Source organism: Protopterus annectens, chromosome 9.part0, assembly GCF_019279795.1.
Source record: "Protopterus annectens isolate FY-2018-M chromosome 9.part0, PAN1.0, whole genome shotgun sequence".
Lineage (NCBI taxonomy): Eukaryota > Metazoa > Chordata > Ceratodontiformes > Protopteridae > Protopterus > Protopterus annectens.
Window position 1 is genome coordinate 1568490139 of NC_056743.1, and position 17268 is coordinate 1568507406.

The 17268-nt window shown below is 46.0% G+C and overlaps 1 protein-coding gene across 4 annotated transcripts in view; it reads right to left on the bottom strand.

The window, feature by feature from the left end:
• Positions 1 to 2614: 2614 nt before the first annotated feature.
• LOC122812188 (titin homolog) overlaps positions 2615 to 17268 on the bottom strand; it is a 409355-nt gene continuing 394701 nt past the window's right edge. For 2 of the 4 annotated variants that reach the window (XM_044084511.1, XM_044084512.1), the window contains exon 5: positions 2615 to 7940. In XM_044084511.1, coding sequence (XP_043940446.1) covers positions 2884 to 7940 — 5057 coding nt within the window. In that variant the 3' untranslated portion in view covers positions 2615 to 2883. The remainder of the gene's footprint in view (positions 7941 to 17268) is intronic. The other 2 variants (XM_044084514.1, XM_044084513.1) reach the window with 2 other exon arrangements.

A 17268-nucleotide genomic window follows, 5' to 3' on the forward strand; every position in this document is an offset into this window, starting at 1 on the left:
ACAGTGCATGGTATGTTGAATTAGAATTCAGATCAAAAAGTGAGAACACTATACCAAACATTTTTGTATCCACTCATGCCTAACAGCAGCATTTGATAAAGGGATTTTTGTGATACTATTTTTAACCCCTTCTCTGCACATGCCCACAATGATACCAAGTGGTAACACCTCAACCCATCAGTAGTCTCCATAGGGGATTATATTAATGCCCATTCTGGAACACATCTCCAGCCCCCCCCCCCCCCAATGGGACAGGGGGTCCAGCAAGGCTAGTCTTGTCATTCTTAACCAGCCAGCTCCTCAAGCTCCCAGGTTGTCAGAAGCATAGTCAAGGCTTCATTACATGGCATGGAGCCTGCTTACCACTACACAAGGGAAAGTTTTATCAGGTTTTGTTGCGACTCAAATCCATACTAATTTAGGGAACTTGCACAGTTCAGAGCAAACAGATACAGTTCTGATTTAGTAGCTATAGTGTGAGCATGTGCAAACATTTCTAGATTACAGTAACAAAGAAATTTGCCTTCTGACAAACTTACTTGAGATGTTTTAAAGATGCAGGGGAGAAGACTGAAAAGATCCCACATTACGTGTGCCTACTGACAAGCCCTCTGCAAAAGAAGTTCACCATCTTGTTTTTTTTGTTGAAGGTATTTCAATATAATAAGTTTCACTTTACAAACCCTTTGTAGTCAATATTTTGAGTTTTAAGCCCACAGAGAGAATTCATTATTGACAAAACTGGGGATACTAGAATTACAACTATTTGCTGAATTGTCTATTAAACACTGCACAAGTCTCGTTAGATTAGTTTTCTTAAACTAGCAAGATTTCTAAGCAGTTTACCCACTACACTGCCAGACATTCCAGTATGTCTCATGAACTGATGAAAGGCATAGCTTTAAGTCATCAACTCTGTATCTGGGTGCTATACGCTAATGTTTTACTAAGGGAAAAGAGGTCTAAATATTTGCAATTTACATGACAACTGTTTGATAGTGTAGGATTTCTTTTTAAACTGGGACTTCTGGCTCATGTTTTACAGCGTCTACTGCATGGGTTTCTGAAACTGACAGCTGCAGTCTTCTTTAAGTACAAGTGAAAGTAAAGAAAAATGACAATCAAGTCCTCCTCAAAAGTGCAGCTTCCCCAAAAACATACATGCACTGTCCCACCTGATCTAAAAAATGTGTACTCAAATGCACTACTGCTTCCTTAGATAACAATTTTCACTTACCGAATAGACCCACTGACAGTCCAATGCCACTTACCTGATGGATACTGTAATGCAGCATCTGGCCCCCCAGTTTAACATCTTTGCCTCATACTGGCAAATAACTAAAGCCAGTTTCTGCTGTATATGAAGTTCATCTTCACTTGTGTTTATGTCCTTCCTTGTTTTCGCATTTAGATGGATTCTCAGTTCTCGGCAATTCCTCATTTGGAAAACGGGCTATAAAATGTGACAGTTACTGAAGGGCATTTTAGCCCTAGAATGTCAATACTCTTCTGTCATATCAGCTCTAGCTGTAAACATGCCAATGGGAAAACTCACTCTGATGTTTTAGTATAGCCTGACAGACAAGAAAACCAAAGTCAGTGAAGTTCAGCTAATTCCTTAATGTCTGGAGGAATGCATAAATGCTAGGAAGTGGCAGGGAGGACAAGACTAACAGTATAGCTTAAGTGCCATGCTCAGCAAAAAGCAAAATTGCCAAACTGGCACAGCAGTAAAAATTAAGAACTCAGCAATTACCAATGAAGAATAGTGGCAGTAATAAGGCAGGGGAGCTACAGGAACAAAGTGACCGAACACAAAATCCAGCAAATCAGTAAGGGTGACAAGACATTCTAAAATGCAGAAGAGTTTAGACTGGTCTCACTTGAGACAGTGAAGGATAGAGGAAGAGTGTCAATGTTGCACAATGAAAGACTCAGTGAAGCAGCACCTACACAAATGTAGAGGGAAATGTTAGCAAGCTGAACAGATGCACTAAAAAGTTACAACGGATGGTGTTGCCAGTATTATTGCTCCTTTGTACACAAGTAGTGCCGGATGCACCGCATCTAGTTCCAAAGGTAGTAAATGGGTTAAGTACAGAGATGCAGCCAAACAAGCTATTGCAGACAGCCGCTGGATACCAGAATAAAGATGCAGCAGAAAAGGGCAAGTAAAACCTACTTGTGTCTCAGAGGGGGAAAAAAAAACTCAAGCATGTGCAAAATATAGCAAGAAACAGAGGCAGCAACTGTGCAAGAGTGAATGTCAAATGCCAGGAATAATTCCTGGATGGGGCAGGAGTACTTAACCAGACAAGTTGGGGAGAGCCAAATATTTGTGGAGATCCACTTGCATTAGTTATAACAAGACTAACAGGATCAGCTACGCACAACCTCAGTATGTCCAGCAGCTATGATTCATTTAAAGGAACACACAGTGCTTTTTCAAATCAAAATGTAATTTTCAGCTCACTTTGCCATTACAATAATAAAAAAGGTACATTGGTATGTCTTAAGGCTTATGCCAGCAGCACTGTAAAATTGCTTTGCTATAAAAGGCTTCACTAACAAATTTGCAGATATAAATTTATCAAAAAATTAAATTCCCCAAGCATGAAAATACAAATACCCAAGTTTATTAACTTTATTTTAAATGCTAACAATAAAAAGGACAAACAATCTGACACACAAAAAGGAACATACTCTGGGAGGAGACGAAAGGAATATGAAAACAGGGTTTCAGTGCTGGGGTCCCCTCTGAATATAGTTCAGACCAGGCCTAAAATTTCCCTTCAATATTAGCGACTATTGCACATACAGGTTAGCCTTTACACACTTGGCAGTGGCACTTAGAGCAATAAAAAAAAATCTACTCTACAGCTTTTATACATTACCTGGCACCTCACTATCAGTCTTTTCACAAGCTGCAGAGCAATAACCTTGTGCATGTTCTTCATCCACAGCTGCAGCCACGACATGCCTTAATGGGCTGCTAAAGTCTTCTCCAAAAAGAGAACCTGCCTTGCTTCCAGCAGATCCAAAATGGTCAGAAACTAGGTTACCAGATTCTTCCAGTAGCATGCTGTGGTCCCACTTGCTGCTCAGCCGAGATTCAGCTTCATTCAATTTATGGAGATGCATATGATCAATTAAAATATCAGATTTGGGGGAACAGTGATGGTCAGACTCAGTCGGAGTTGTCTCAGATGTAATATCAGGTGTTACCTGGTCACTTTCAGACAAGGATTCAGCTTCAACAGGAATGTTGCAAGTAAGACTTAAATCCGATGTAGGGGAATTGGAAAAGTGCGCAGAATGCACATCTAGCCCTGCTGCATCTGATGCTCTTGTCACTCTTTCTGCAGTGTAGGGCAGAGTCTCAAGTTCTGCTTCTTCCTCATCCAAAGGTAAAACAGATTCTACTCCTCCTGCATCTGATGGCAGAGCTTTAAAATCTTCCATTTTATCAAAAGGCACATATTTCAATGGCAAAGCCTCATAATTGTGCATGTCAGCCTCACAAGCAATAGCTACCAAGTCAACCCCTGCTGCTTCAGAGGACAAAACCCCAGAGGCTACTTTTATATTGCATGTCAGATCCTTAGGTTCTGCCTCTTTCAAAGGTGGCATTTCATTTTCCACATCAGAAACTGGAGTTTCTGCTTCATCAGAAACTGGTGTTTCAGAGAATGCTTGATCTTCAGACCCTTCCACATGAAATCCAGGGGATTTGCACACTTCAACCTCAAGAACAGAAGACTGCTTGCTTTTCTCTTCAAAAACAGGGTTATCTATCCCCTGCAGCATAGTCTCTTTTATTAAATCTTCATCTGCATCAGAGTGGTCATCTTCTGAGGATACTGTGGGTTCTGTTGGTGGGTCTCCCAACAACTCATCAGCAGGTATGGTTTCTGCTTCATCACCCTTTTCCAAGTGAATTCCCAAATCTTGATCTCCTGGCAGTTCATCTAACGGACTACTGAATTTGTTGATTTGGGAGTCTGTGTGGTCCAAGAAATACTCTAGTTTTTCTTCTGACCTTGACTCAACCCCAGAACTGCTATCATAATCTCTAAGCTCTTCTGGGGTGCTAGTTTCACTGCTGCTTTTCCCTGCAAGTTCTGCACCACTCAGTGTACTGGAATGTGAAGGTCCCTTTTCAGGGGACTGATCTTCAGGACCCACACTTTCTAGATCTACAAAGGTTGTATTTTCATGTTCAGGGGGTGGCACAACATTTTGCTCACTGGAACTTTCAAACTGCACTGGCAGTGTCTGAGGCTTTACTACAGAGTGCATGTCTTTGCTTAAAGTCTGGGATTCTCTTAACTGATGTAAACAGAGCTCATCTAAAGGCAGTTCTAGGCCTACATTTGGCATTTCATAGCTTCTTGGAGGATGCTCATAGCCTTGTGCTACTGTATCTGATGCATCAGTTTCTTCTTCAGATGCATCATTTTTTTCTTCAGATGAAGTCTGTTCATATTGCTTGACCACTGCCTTTTGATCACACTCACTGTCACCAAAAGGAACTTTTTGCTCAGGTTTTTTTGAATAATCCACATTTTTAAATATTTGCATTTCTGGAGGCATGGAATGTTCAACTTCTGAACTGGCTACTTCTGGTAGTGCATACCCCTGTGGACTCATTTCACATCTTTCATTAACAGAGACTACTCCAACAGGTACGCAAACCATTTCATCCACAGCTTCAGAAACAGCAGCCTCTTCTGCATGCGTTAGTTTCTTCCTGTAATCCAAGCTCGTTCCCTCCATTTCACTTTCACAAATCACCACAATTGAATCAGTTTTCTCTTCCAAATAGGCATTAAGGAGAGAGGTTTTGTCAGGCTCTGCATATTCATCAGTTTTGCTTGCTTGTACAGTTTCGTTCACATTTGAATCACTGAAATACTCCTCCACTTTTATGCCTCTCTCTGCACTCAGATTAACTGTAGCCAACCCCACCTCATTTGTACTTTCAGTCCGGAACTGTGCAACACTTTCATAATCATTAATTTCTTCCATCTCTTCACAAGGGAAAGACTTTCCCTTTAAGTGAGAATCAGCTAGTAGCAATAAGGCTTCCTGTTCTCCATGCACTTGCATACGAACATTTTCTTGTAGCTGATCTTCACTACACATTGTAAAATAAGAATTTTCTTCACTTGCTGAATGCTCTTTTAAGTCTACTTTCATTACACCTTCAGGAGAAGCAGGAGTGCAGCCTTTTGCTTCACTCCACTCACGCTGTTCTCTAGATGCAATTTCCTCATAATCCTTTTCTCGATCATGCAACACATCTACATTTTCTGCAAAAGCTGGTGGATATTCTTCAGCATTCGCCAGCTGGACATTAAGCAAGGCATCTTTATTCTGCTGCTCAGATCCACTTACCAATTCCTCAGTTTCACTTGGCAAACTTTTCTCTTTTAGATCCTTAAACTCCACTGTTCCAACATGTGGAGCAATAAACCCACACTGTTCACTGGTTTCTTGCTGAACTCTGTCAACAGAACTCTCATCCTTATTCATAACCTGCTCTTCTTTCAGATACTTCTCTTCATATTCAGACAGAGATGCAGAGAAAGCCTCTGTCTGCACTCTTGAGGTAAGAAGATTACTATCCTCTGGTGAGGCTATCAAGTGTTGCTTTACAGATACTTCATCTGAAAATCTTTCAGTGCTTGAAGGTGAGCTACCAACTCCTAAACTCAAAACATTCCCATGCAGATCTTCGTTTTCTGTGCAGGGCTCTTCCACCTTCTGCTCACTTCCAAGCAAACTGAAAGACAACACTTCAGAACAAGGTCTTGAAATGTTCTCTTCACCTGGTGTACTTTCTGTACACAACGGCTCCTTGACACCTCTAACAGCACTCTCTTCACTAAAACGTAGCTCTGCAATCCCTTCTCTTTCACCAGCTGGATGCAACATTCCTATTTTTTGATGCTCACCATTTAAAGTCGATTTTTCTTTTAAGCCATCTTGAGGACCAAGTTCTGTATTTTCCCAAGAGTCTTGCACAGACTGCGTGACTGCAACATTTTCCGCATGTAGATGGAATTCAACAGTTCTGTCTTCAATGAAATCATCAATACACACTTTGTCACTTTCTTTCTGATCATACATGTGGAGTTCCTTCATTTGGTCACAGGTATCAATTTCTCCTGAACAAAGCATTTCATTTACAATGTCCAAATCCTCTCTGTCTTGAAGCATCACCTCTTTATCAGACTTGGTTTCTTGCAACATTTTCTCAGGTAGCTCAGATTCTTCCTTCTCTACCTCCATCACAGGGATAGCCTCCACCTCTGGCATCTTCTCCATGACTGGCATCACCTCCGCCCCTGGCATCTCCTCCTCTGCCTCCGTGACTGGCATCACCTCCACCTCTGGCATCTCCTCTTTCTCTGCCTCCGTGACTGAGATCACCTCCACCTCGGGCATCTCCTCCTCCTCCGCCTCAGTGACTGGGATCATCTCCACCTCGGGCATCTCCTCCTTCTCTGCCTCCGTGACTGGGATCACCTCCACCTCTGGCATCTCCTCCTTCTCTACCTCTGTGACTGGGATCACCTCCACCTCTGGCATCTCCTCCTTCTCTACGTCTGTGACTGGGATCACCTCCACCTCGGGCATCTCCTCCTTCTCTGCCTCCGTGACTGGGATCACCTCCACCTCGGGCATCTCCTCCTTCTCTGCCTCCGTGACTGGGATCACCTCCACCTCTGGCATCTCCTCCTCTGCCTCCGTGACTGGAATCACCTCCACCTCTGGCATCTCCTCCTCCTCTGCCTCCGTGACTGGGATCACCTCCACCGCCTCCGTGACTGGGATCACCTCCACCTCGGGCAGCACTTGCTTCTCTGCCTCCGTGACTGGGATCACCTCCACATCGGGCAGCACTTGCTTCTCTGCCTCTGTGACTGGGATCACCTCCACATCGGGCAGCACCTGCTTCTCTGCCTCCGTGACTGGGATCACCTCCACATCGGGCATCTCCTCCTCCTCCGTGACTATGATCACCTCCACCTCGGGCAGCACTTGCTTCTCTGCCTCCGTGACTGGGATCACCTCCGCCTCTGGCAGCACTTGCTTCTCTGCCTCCGCCACAGGAATCATCACAGACTCTGGCAGCACTTCCTTCTCTGCCTCAGTTCCAGGAAGCATTTTAGTCAGCACATACTCTCTTTGTTTTTCCTCAATTAGCACTTTCTCTGTCTCCAGCTCAGGATGCACCAGAGTTTCAGACATTACCAAAGTCTCTGGCATCTCGTCTGCCTTGGGCATCTCCTCCTCTAAATATACCATCACCTTCTTTGTCTCCATCTCTGGAAGTGCCTTCTCCAGAAGTACCTCCTCATGCAAGATCTCTGTAGTTACTGGCATTTCTTCAGTTAGTTTAACATCTGAGGCTTCCATCTTGCATGACTCTACACTTTCTTGTGCATTCACTTCCACCTGTAAGGAAGCTTGCACATCCTCAGTCTCTTTGGTGGGGATTTCAGATCCACTCACTACAGCTTCTTTGGTACTGGCACCACCTCTGTCTTCAGGCTCTTTATGTGTTAAAGTTGTAACCGCATTAACAACCAGTTTCTTTTTTGGGACTGCTTTTACAGAGGTTTCAGATTTTGTGGAAGTTGGCGTTCTTTGAGCAGCAGGTTTGGGAGGCAAAGTATTAGGGCGAGGACTACTTTTCTCCTTCTGGGAAGAACTTTTAAGAGATGCAGACTGCTGCAGACGTACTTTGGCCTTGTCGGGACTTTTTAAATTAGGAGTGGTTTGGAGGTTTTTACTTGCTTCAGTATTTTGACCTGTGGGTGTGCTGCGTGTCCCAGGTTTGACAGGTTCTTTTTTTGCAGATTTCACAGATGCTATTTTGCTTTCAGAACTGGGGACTTGCTTTCTGGATACAGCTGCAGTCTTGGCATTTTCTAAGAATTAAGAAAAGAAAAAAATAATTTAAAGCCTACAGCAGGTTTTAGTACTTTAAGCTGTCTTGGAAATAAAATGTACTTCTCACATATAGATGCAAACAGTTGAAGTTACAATCCCTTCACACTACTACATCTGAGTGGAGAGTGCATGTTACAAAATAGTTAACTACAGTAACCCAAGTAAAGCTCGCCAAGATGACCCCTTCCCCCAAAAAAATCAAATACTACAGCAATAAAAGGGCAACACCAGAGACCAGTCAAGTGATTTTCACACCTGTTACTTTTTGTGGGCATTTCCATTCCAAGTAACTAGCTTTCATACTGTAGTAAAATGCCTTGCTGGTGGTTGTGTTCTACCTGCTGTGCATATACCAGGTAGGGGTTCACTTAAAGGGCGACTCACTGATGGGACCTGCAAAGTTCCAGAGAAACAAAGAAGGCAGGCAAAGCAGACCACAAGCTCACTATGACAGCTAATTAGAAGCAGGTACCTCTTGGAATATGCTGCTGCAGATGAGAATGAACTTCAGGGTCGATAGAAAGCTACAAAGAGGCATTTTCCAGGGGGCAACAAGTACAAGACAATGGCAGTCTGGAAGATCCACCTGAAAACTAGGAGAGGAGCTGTTCTCTGCATGGGATTAACCCGGCTTGTAGGGTAGAACGTCTTGAAGGTAAAGGATGGATTTTTCTGCCACACCCATAGCACACGGGAATAAAACGACTGAGGTGACCCAGGCATTTAACTGGCTGGCAGAAAGGATGGCTGTGCTCAATCTTGGGAGAGGAGGGGGGGGGTCCAGGCTAGTCTTGTCCACTGTTTAGACATGATCCCCACTGGAGGGCAGGAACTGGTGTAGTAATGACACTGGCATGGTCACCCAAGCCAGTAACTGTAGCCTTTTAAGTTAATGTGGGAGAACAAGAGCTGTTACATGGACATAGTTGGATCCTAGGGTGACATGGGTGCATATGGCACCAACAAGGATGGAGGAAGTAAGGGTCATTCATAAAAATCTCACTGCTGCTACGCCAAACACTGGATCACAGCCTTAGCAGATTTGCTGTTACCCTTAGGGAACAAACAGGCTCTGGACCCATTGGGGTGGCTCAAGTCAGCAGGATGGGGGAGTACCTACAAAATATATGTTTGCAAGTACTGTTTTGTTAGATAACCAGCAGAAAAAAACTAGTCTGAAATACTAAAATTGCTGTACTGAATCGGTGGAGAGAGTCTAGCAGCACAAGGACCATTATCCTAGCAGTGCGTGCATAAAGTAATGATGTGTACACTTACCAGAAATGTAGACATTAAGAGTGTATTCACTGTTGCAGTCCTGACTTGTGGGATTTTCTAGTGTGAAGACCTTGGTTAGCCCGACTACCAGAGTAAAAATTGTCATCCTCCTACGGATGGTGCATGCCCTACACTGATGCAATGGCATCAGCTGGCTCCCTTTATAGCCAAATGTACAGACATCAGTTTTATTACCCCTTAGAAGGTAGGAGCCCCCAGGATGAAACAAGCAAGGAACAAAGGTAGAAAAAGGGGCCTGTAGGGCAACACCCAGGGGGTCCTCTGGTTAGTGTAAAAACTGGAAGCGGACTACTGTAGGTAAAAAATGGGGAGTGTTTCACTGTTGCAGTCCTGACTTGTGGGATGATTCCTAAAGCTGAGAAGAGGGTTGAAGGTAGATTACGGAAAGAGGATGCCCTGCAAAATGGCAGTGCCAAATCCTGCTCTAGACTTGGAGAAGGCTGATAAGTGTTAGTTAAAGGTATGCATTGATGACCAGGCAGCAGCTTCCAAAGCGTCTTTGGTAGGTACTCCCTAGCTTCCAAAGCGTCTTTGGTAGGTACTCCCTACAGGAATGCAGCAAAGCAGCACTAGCAGAGCGAGTTACCATTAGGCTTCTTGAAGATCTGTTTGAAGATTGGTTTTCCTTCAGAGCCAACGGCAAAGAACAGAGTTGGTCTGACTGCCTGAAAGATTTAGTTTTGTCAAAATAGTAGTGTCTCTGCACATCCAAGGAATAAAGGATCCCCCTTCTGAGGTTTGGGGAAAGTCTATGGCTTGATTCAAGGATGCGTCTGTGACCACCTTGGGCAAAAAGGATGGATTAGTCTTGAGTGATGCTCTGTCTGGGTGGAATATGAGAAAACGTTCCACTGCCATGACCGCTTGCAGCTCAGAGAACCTTCTAATTGAGGTGATAGCCAGTAAAAGAGCAGTATTCCAGGTTAAGAATATTAAATCAGCAGAAGCTGCCGGTTCAAAAGGGGGTAGTGTCAAGTTTTTCTAGAACAAAGTTGAGGTCCCATGGAGGTGTGGGTCGCCTCCTGGGAGGACTGCTGTGGGACCACTTCCCTAACCAAATTGTTTCATCAGTGGTTAGGAAAAGATGGGAGGAAGAGTAGGGATGTGTGCTGAAATGGTAAAGGCATGAATCTTGATGTAAGAAAAGGATAGGCCTCTACCCACCAGGGTTGCCAGGTAATCTAAAATGGCAGATATATTTGGCTGAATTTAAGATTACCACCTTGCTGTTGACACCAAATGAATCTTTTCTATGATTTCCTAGTACTAGGTCTTCTAGCCTCCGAGAATGTCGAACTTGTCTGCTTAGGGTGTGTTCAGAGTAGTATTTTGTGGAAATACCCAGGCTGCGAGTCTGAAGGTTGGGATGCATAAACCTCCCCTTGTACAGAGTCAGAAGGTCCACTCCCCAAGGTAACGGCCACGGTTTTTCATTGGTTAAACTCAGTAACAGAGGATACCTGTGCTGTGTGAGACAGTCTGGGGCCATCAAGATAACCCTTGGGCCTTCTTCCCTGATTTTTAGGAGAGCCCTTGGAAGAGGCAGGGGAGGAAACGCATAAAGGGACAGGTCAGGTGGCTCCAAAGGAAGGAGAAAGCATTTGTCCTCCAGGCTGTGGGTAAGCTTGCTCCTGGAACAGAAACTTTTCATTGAGCATTTTTTTAAGAGGTCTATCTGCAGGGATCCCCATTTCTGGACTATGCTGAGAAATGATTCCTGATGCAGATGCCACTTGTGGGGATCCATTAAGTTCCTGCTGAGATGATCTGCTAGTGTTTCAAGTCCTTGGGAGGTATTGTGCCATGAGGTGCAAACCCAGAGAGTGAGCCATCTCCCAGACCTGTGTCACTAGTCGACAAAGAGGGTAAGAGTGGGTGTCCCCTTGATTATGTACAACTGTGGTGTTGTCTGGTTTCCACTGATCTTTGAAAGCCAGTAGGCCCTTTAAACCGCCATCAGCTCTTTCTAATTTATGTGTTTTTGTCTGAACTGATCTTCCCATCTGTCCGAGGACTGAAGATGTTGGAAATGAGCCCCCCCCCCCCCAAGAGGTCTCAAGTATTTGTGGTTAAAGTTTGGCCCCGACAGAACTTGAAAATGAGACTCTGGTTCTGGTTTTCCCTTTCTGGAAAGGGAGGAAAGGCATACAGAAGTCCCCGGGGCCAATCATGGACTAGAGCGTCTCTGCTGGGATGGCCTGGTTGGGGAAAGAGGGTGAAATAATCGTCGCACTTGCTGTTTTGGGGAGTAGCGAAAAGGTCGCAGCAAGGATGGCCCCACTTTCGAAAAACCTTGTCCAACACTGAATTCTTCAGAGACCACTCGTGAGGCATGAGAATAGCTCTGCTCAATTTGTCCGCAATGACATTGGACTTCCCGGGAATGTGCGTTGCTAACAAACCGCTGAGAAGAAATCGCCCATTGCCACAGTCTGAGTGCCTCTTGACATAGGGGGTAGGATCTGGTTCCGCCTTGTTTGTTGATGTACCACACCACAGACATATTTGTCTGTCTGAATTGCTATAGTTCCTTTGGGAAGGGAGTCTTTAAGGGCTTGCAACGCTAGAAGCACTGCTCTCATCTCTAGGACATTTATGTGCAAGTGGCGTCCGAAAGGTTGCCATACGCCCTGGACCGTCCAGCCCTGGTAATGCCCCCCCCACCCGATCAGAGAGGCGTCCGTTGTCAGTGTAGCAACCGGGGGAGGGGGGGGGACAAAGGGTCTTCCTAGGAAGAGTTGGGGGGATGAGATCCACCAAGAAAGATGATTCCTGCACGATTGTGTTATCACAATGGAATGGGACATTGGAAGTTGTTGGTACGACCATTGTGTGAAGAGCATCCATTGAAAGATTCTCATGTGGAATCTGGCTAAAGGAAGAAGAGGGATAGCGGCCGCCATTATCCCTAAGACCTTCAGGACCAATCTGACTGATTTTGTTGCTTTGTAAAACCAGAGAGACTTGTCTGTGTAGGTCTGCTATTCTCTGCTCTGTGAGTCTGGCTGACATGCTGACTGTGTCTAGATTTGCGCCTATAAAGGTAATAACACGACAAGGCGACAAGACAGACTTTTTGTAATTTATTGAAATGCCTAATGTTTGACATGTGTGAAAGGTATAGTCTCTGGCAAGAAGCAGAAGATGCTTGGTGGGGGCTGTAAGGAGCCAGTCGTCTAAGTACGGAAACACTTGGAATCCTTGACGTCTCCGATGAGAGGCGACCACTGCCATACATTTGGTAAACACTCGGGGGGGGGGGGGGGGTGGGGTTGTAGCGAGTCCAAAGGGCAGGGCCCTGAATTGAAAATGACTGGTTCCCAGCCTGAAGCGGAGGAATCTCCTGGAGCGTCGGCTCATTTTGATGTGGTAGTACGCATCCTGGAGATCTATAGAGCACATCCAGTTGTCCCGCCCCAAAAGGGGTAGAATTGCCTGCAGCGTGACCATCCGAAATTTTGTTTTCTTGACAGACTTGTTTAAGTTGCTAAGATCCAAAATGGGTCTCCAGTCCCCTGTTTTCTTTGGAACCAAAAAGAATTTGGAGTAAATTCCGGACCCTTGTTGGTCTGCTGGAACTGGTTGAATGGCTCTTTTTGCAAGCAGCTTTGATATTTCTAGCGCTGCTTGCTCCCTTTGACTGGGTGGAACGTCTGGAAGGGATTTTTTTGATTGCTTTGGAATGCGAAAGAATGGGATTGTATAGCCTTCGGAAATGATAGACTGTACCCACTTGTCTTGAGTTAGGGATTGCCAGGATTCAGGGTACAGAGATAGTCTTCCCCCGACTGCCTCCGAAGGTGGACAGTTGGGCAACACCTCAGGGATGCTGAAAAGGCTTGTCGGAGAAGGTTTCTCGACAGCCCTGATTCTGCGGGCCCCCTCTGCCTCTAGGGCGGCGTCTACCATTATTGTTCCCCCCTCTGCCTCTAGAGGGGAACCGACTCTGTGCGTCAGGCAAGGCTCCTCGAGATTGTTTGCGGAACCACATCTTTCCCCCCTTCTGGCCTTTGGGGTAAGGTCTAGAAGAAAAACGGACTCCCACGGCAGAGAGAGTCTTGCCTTCAGTCTCGCACCTAGTCAAGGTTTCCTTCACTTGAGGACCAAAGAGGGATGATCCATCAAACGGGGAGTTAGTGAAGGACGCCTTGAAAGGGTCCGCAAAATTACATAGCCGCATCCAGGCGTGCCGACGCAAGGCCACACCTGTACCTGCCGCTCTACTCGCTCCATCCGCCGCATACGAAAGGAGGCGCATGGAGGAGTTAACTATTGAGTTGAGGGTAGCTAGCTGAGAGTTCATCCTATCCTGAAAACCCGCAGCTGTTGGATCCTTTAACATTTCACTCGCTTCCTTGATCAAATCTCTCTGGAGACGAGTGAAATGACACAGGTAGTTCAGCGAGCGCATAGAAAAGGTCGCCGACGAGAGCATCCGCTTCCCGTACCTGTCCATAGTCCTAGACTCCTTGTTAGGAGGATGGACAGGCACTGAAGGATCTGCTAGCTCCTTCTTGGTGGCTGCAGCCACCACCATAGCATCCACAGAGACGCCTTTGGTCAAAAATTCTTTGTCCTTGAGGGCAGTAATAAACTTTGAAGGTCTCCTGGGAGTGGGGTCCACAGAGTCAGGAGCCGTCCAGGCCTTCTTTGCCACCACCTGCATAAGTGGGTCAAAAGGAGGGGACACCCAGGAGGTGGAAGGGCGAGAGCCAAATGCCTCAAGATACAACGATTCATCCTCTGAAGGGTTGAGGGCTGGCCAATTCCCCCTCTGTTTTAAGATCTCGAGGATGTCTGCAAGAGAGACATCTTCAGAGGGGGAACGAGGGGAACCTTCAGAATCCTCTAAATCAGTGTCGGAGGGGACAGACTCAAGGGAGTCTATGTGCTTCCTCTTGCACTGCCTCTTCCTAGGAGGCTCTCCTGCCGGGTCAGGAGAGGCCTCGGAAGAGGAGGAGATCCCCACTTGGGATACTTGAGGAGCTGGCTCTCTGCGATCCGGGATGAGGGAGTGAGCAGAAATCACCGGAGGCACCGTGGAGGGAGGGGCAGATGGAGCCGACTGTGGGGTTGAACAAGGTTCTAACACACTCCTCATGACCTCGAAGGCACCCCTGTCAGGCAGAGCCGGAGGTCTCCGCTCCGAAAAGCTGAAAACCTCCCCCGGCACCGACAGTGATGGCTCCGAGGACGATGTCGGAGCCGAACTCACCAGCGCCGAAGCACCGAGAGGGAGAGCGGGGTCGGACAAGGGTCCGATGCCACTCGCCCCCTCGGAGCAGACGAGGGAAATCTGGCGCAGAGATTCCTCCAAGGAAGAAATCGGAGCAGACGACGGTACCAAAGACAATGGTATCGGTTCCGATGCAGCCACAGTCTTGGGTCCAAGCCACCCCGGCTCCAAACTCAAAGGAGTCGGAGGAGGAATATTCTGAGTGATAGGATTAGCCATTGACTGTTGAGTCGGGCTTTGAAGCATCTGGGCCAGTGCCTCGGACTTGTTGACTCACTACCCTCTGAAGGTCATGATCAGAAAGCCTTGATGACCTAGAGGAGTGAGATCTATGGCTCCGTTCAGACAGCAATGGAGATGCTGGAGCCGAATGAACGGAGCAGATAGATGGTGACCGAGACCTTTTTCTGGAGGTCGGATCCGACAATCTGATCGGAGCCGACTCACCAGTGTCTGCCTTGGCTCCAGCTGGAGCCGAGGAAATAGTAGGTACAAGAGTTCGAGAATCATCAGCTCCGGCCGGAGCCGATGTTCGAACAGCCTTCGAAGCCCCAGAAGACGACTCAGATACCGGAGCCGATGGTCTGGTAGGCTTCAAGGGTTTCCCCGAAGACTGAGTCGGGGGACCCTCAGGCTTCAATAAGCCCCTTAGAATGAGCTAATTTTTACGCTCCTGCAGGACTCTAGGGCTGAAGCCATGGCAAACAGCACATGAGTCCTGCAGGTGCAAAGGTCCCAGGCAGTACACACAAGTGTGACCGTCTGTCAGAGACATCTTCTGACAGCACGAGTCACACTTCTTAAAGCCTGAGACCTTTGATTCCTTAGACATGTCTAAGAAGGAAAAGTGTAACACACAATCACACACACACACCGATTACACTTATTAGAAATTAAATTAAATTTAAATTAAAAGTAGTTTAGAAAATTAAATCCCTATAAACAGTCACTCCAACTACTAGGAAGGGAGGGACTGGGCCTAAGGCCCAAGGGAAGAACTCTAGTGAGTTTTAGGAAAAAAAAGGGTGGATTTTGACTAGGAATGGGGAAACTACTCACTGTATAAAACTATGAAGAAAACTAACTTAAAAGGGGAAAATATCTAAGAAATTAACTAGTTTTTTTTAAAACTAACCTGACGAGCCGGTTGAAACGCACCTCGATCGCTATAGCGGCAAACGAGATCGGAGGAGTTACTGCCTAGCATTGTGGGATATAGGGGAGCCTCGAGCCGGTGGAACTAGCTCTCGAGCTTTTAGAGTGGCCGAGTCGGAGCCGAGGTTCGGCTCCGAACCCATCCAGCAAGAATGAAGGCGAGATAGACAACTTAACATCATTAAGTTATGTACTCACCATAACGTTCGATGTAGTCCATCTCGCCTCACATTCTAACCTGTGGGTTCGGAGCCGAACCTCGGCTCCGACTTGGCCATACTCTAGCTCGAAGTCTTTCAATTGGCTGGGCTAAGAGGCATCCCATGCTGCAGTGCTCCCTTTCCCCAGATCTTGTTGCAAGCTCAATCACTCTCTCTCCATACACAACACATAGAGAAAGAAAAAAACTTTCCAATAATAAGAGTACTGAAACCAGAACGGACCCCTAGGTCCTCCAGGATGGGGGAATGTGGGAGGGTAAGTAAGAATGTAAGGCAAGATGGACTACATACATCGAACGTTATGGTGAGTACACAACTTCTTGATGTTATGCAGTCCAATCTCGCCTACATTCTTACCCGTGGGACAGCGTACCCAGCACCTGAACCATGGGAGGCTCAGTGGAAAATACTCCAGAGCACTGTGGAACCAAAGGAAGATCTGCCTCTGGATACCAAATCCAATTTGTAGCGAGTAATAAAGGCGTGAGGAGATGCCCATGTAGCCGCAGCACAAATATCATCCATAGACATCCTGGCCTGAAATGCTATAGAGGTAGACATAGATCAGGTAGAATGAGCCTTCACTCTAAATGGTAAATCCTTACCACCTGAGGCATAAATGAAGGAAATACAACTAGATATCCATCTAGACAAGGTCACTTGGGAAACAGAGACCCAATCCTATTTTCTGAAAATGAGACAGTCTCAAAGATCCTTCGTTCTATGTAGATAAAAACGCAACTGCCTGTGAACATCCAGTTGGTGAAATTTAAATTCTGCCCTATTAGAGAACTGTGGAAAAAATACAGGCAGCTTAATAGATTGGTTGAGATTACTAACCAAGCCACTTTTGGCATAAAGGAAAGGTTTGGTCAGAGGGAAATCCTGTCCCTGTGAAAAATCAAGTAAGGCGGTCTGATAGACAAAGCTTGGAGCTCCGAGACATGTCTAGCTGAAGTGATGGCTATCAAAAAGATAGTTTTCAAAGTCAAAAATTTTAGTTCACAAGTAGCTGCAGGCTCAAAGGGGGAAGAGGGGAGACATTGTAGCACAAAATTTAGGTCCCAAGGCATGACCGGCTCAAAGACTGGAAGGTGAAGCAGCATAGTGCCTTTCAAGAATGCCTTACAAAGTCTATGCGCCATGAGGCGGAGTTCATTGGCAACGTGAAAAGTGGAAATAGCGATCAACTGTACTTTAATGGTTGGGGCTGCTGACCCTGATTGAAAAGCATGGAGAGAAATTCCAGAACTGAAGAAATTGGAGCCGTACAAGGATCAATTTGCGTTGCCTGAGCCCAGATGGAGAATCTTTTCCATTTACTAGAATAAATCTTTCTAGTCGAAGGCTTATGAGAAGACAGAATATGAATCACTTCCAGAGGAAAATGATGAA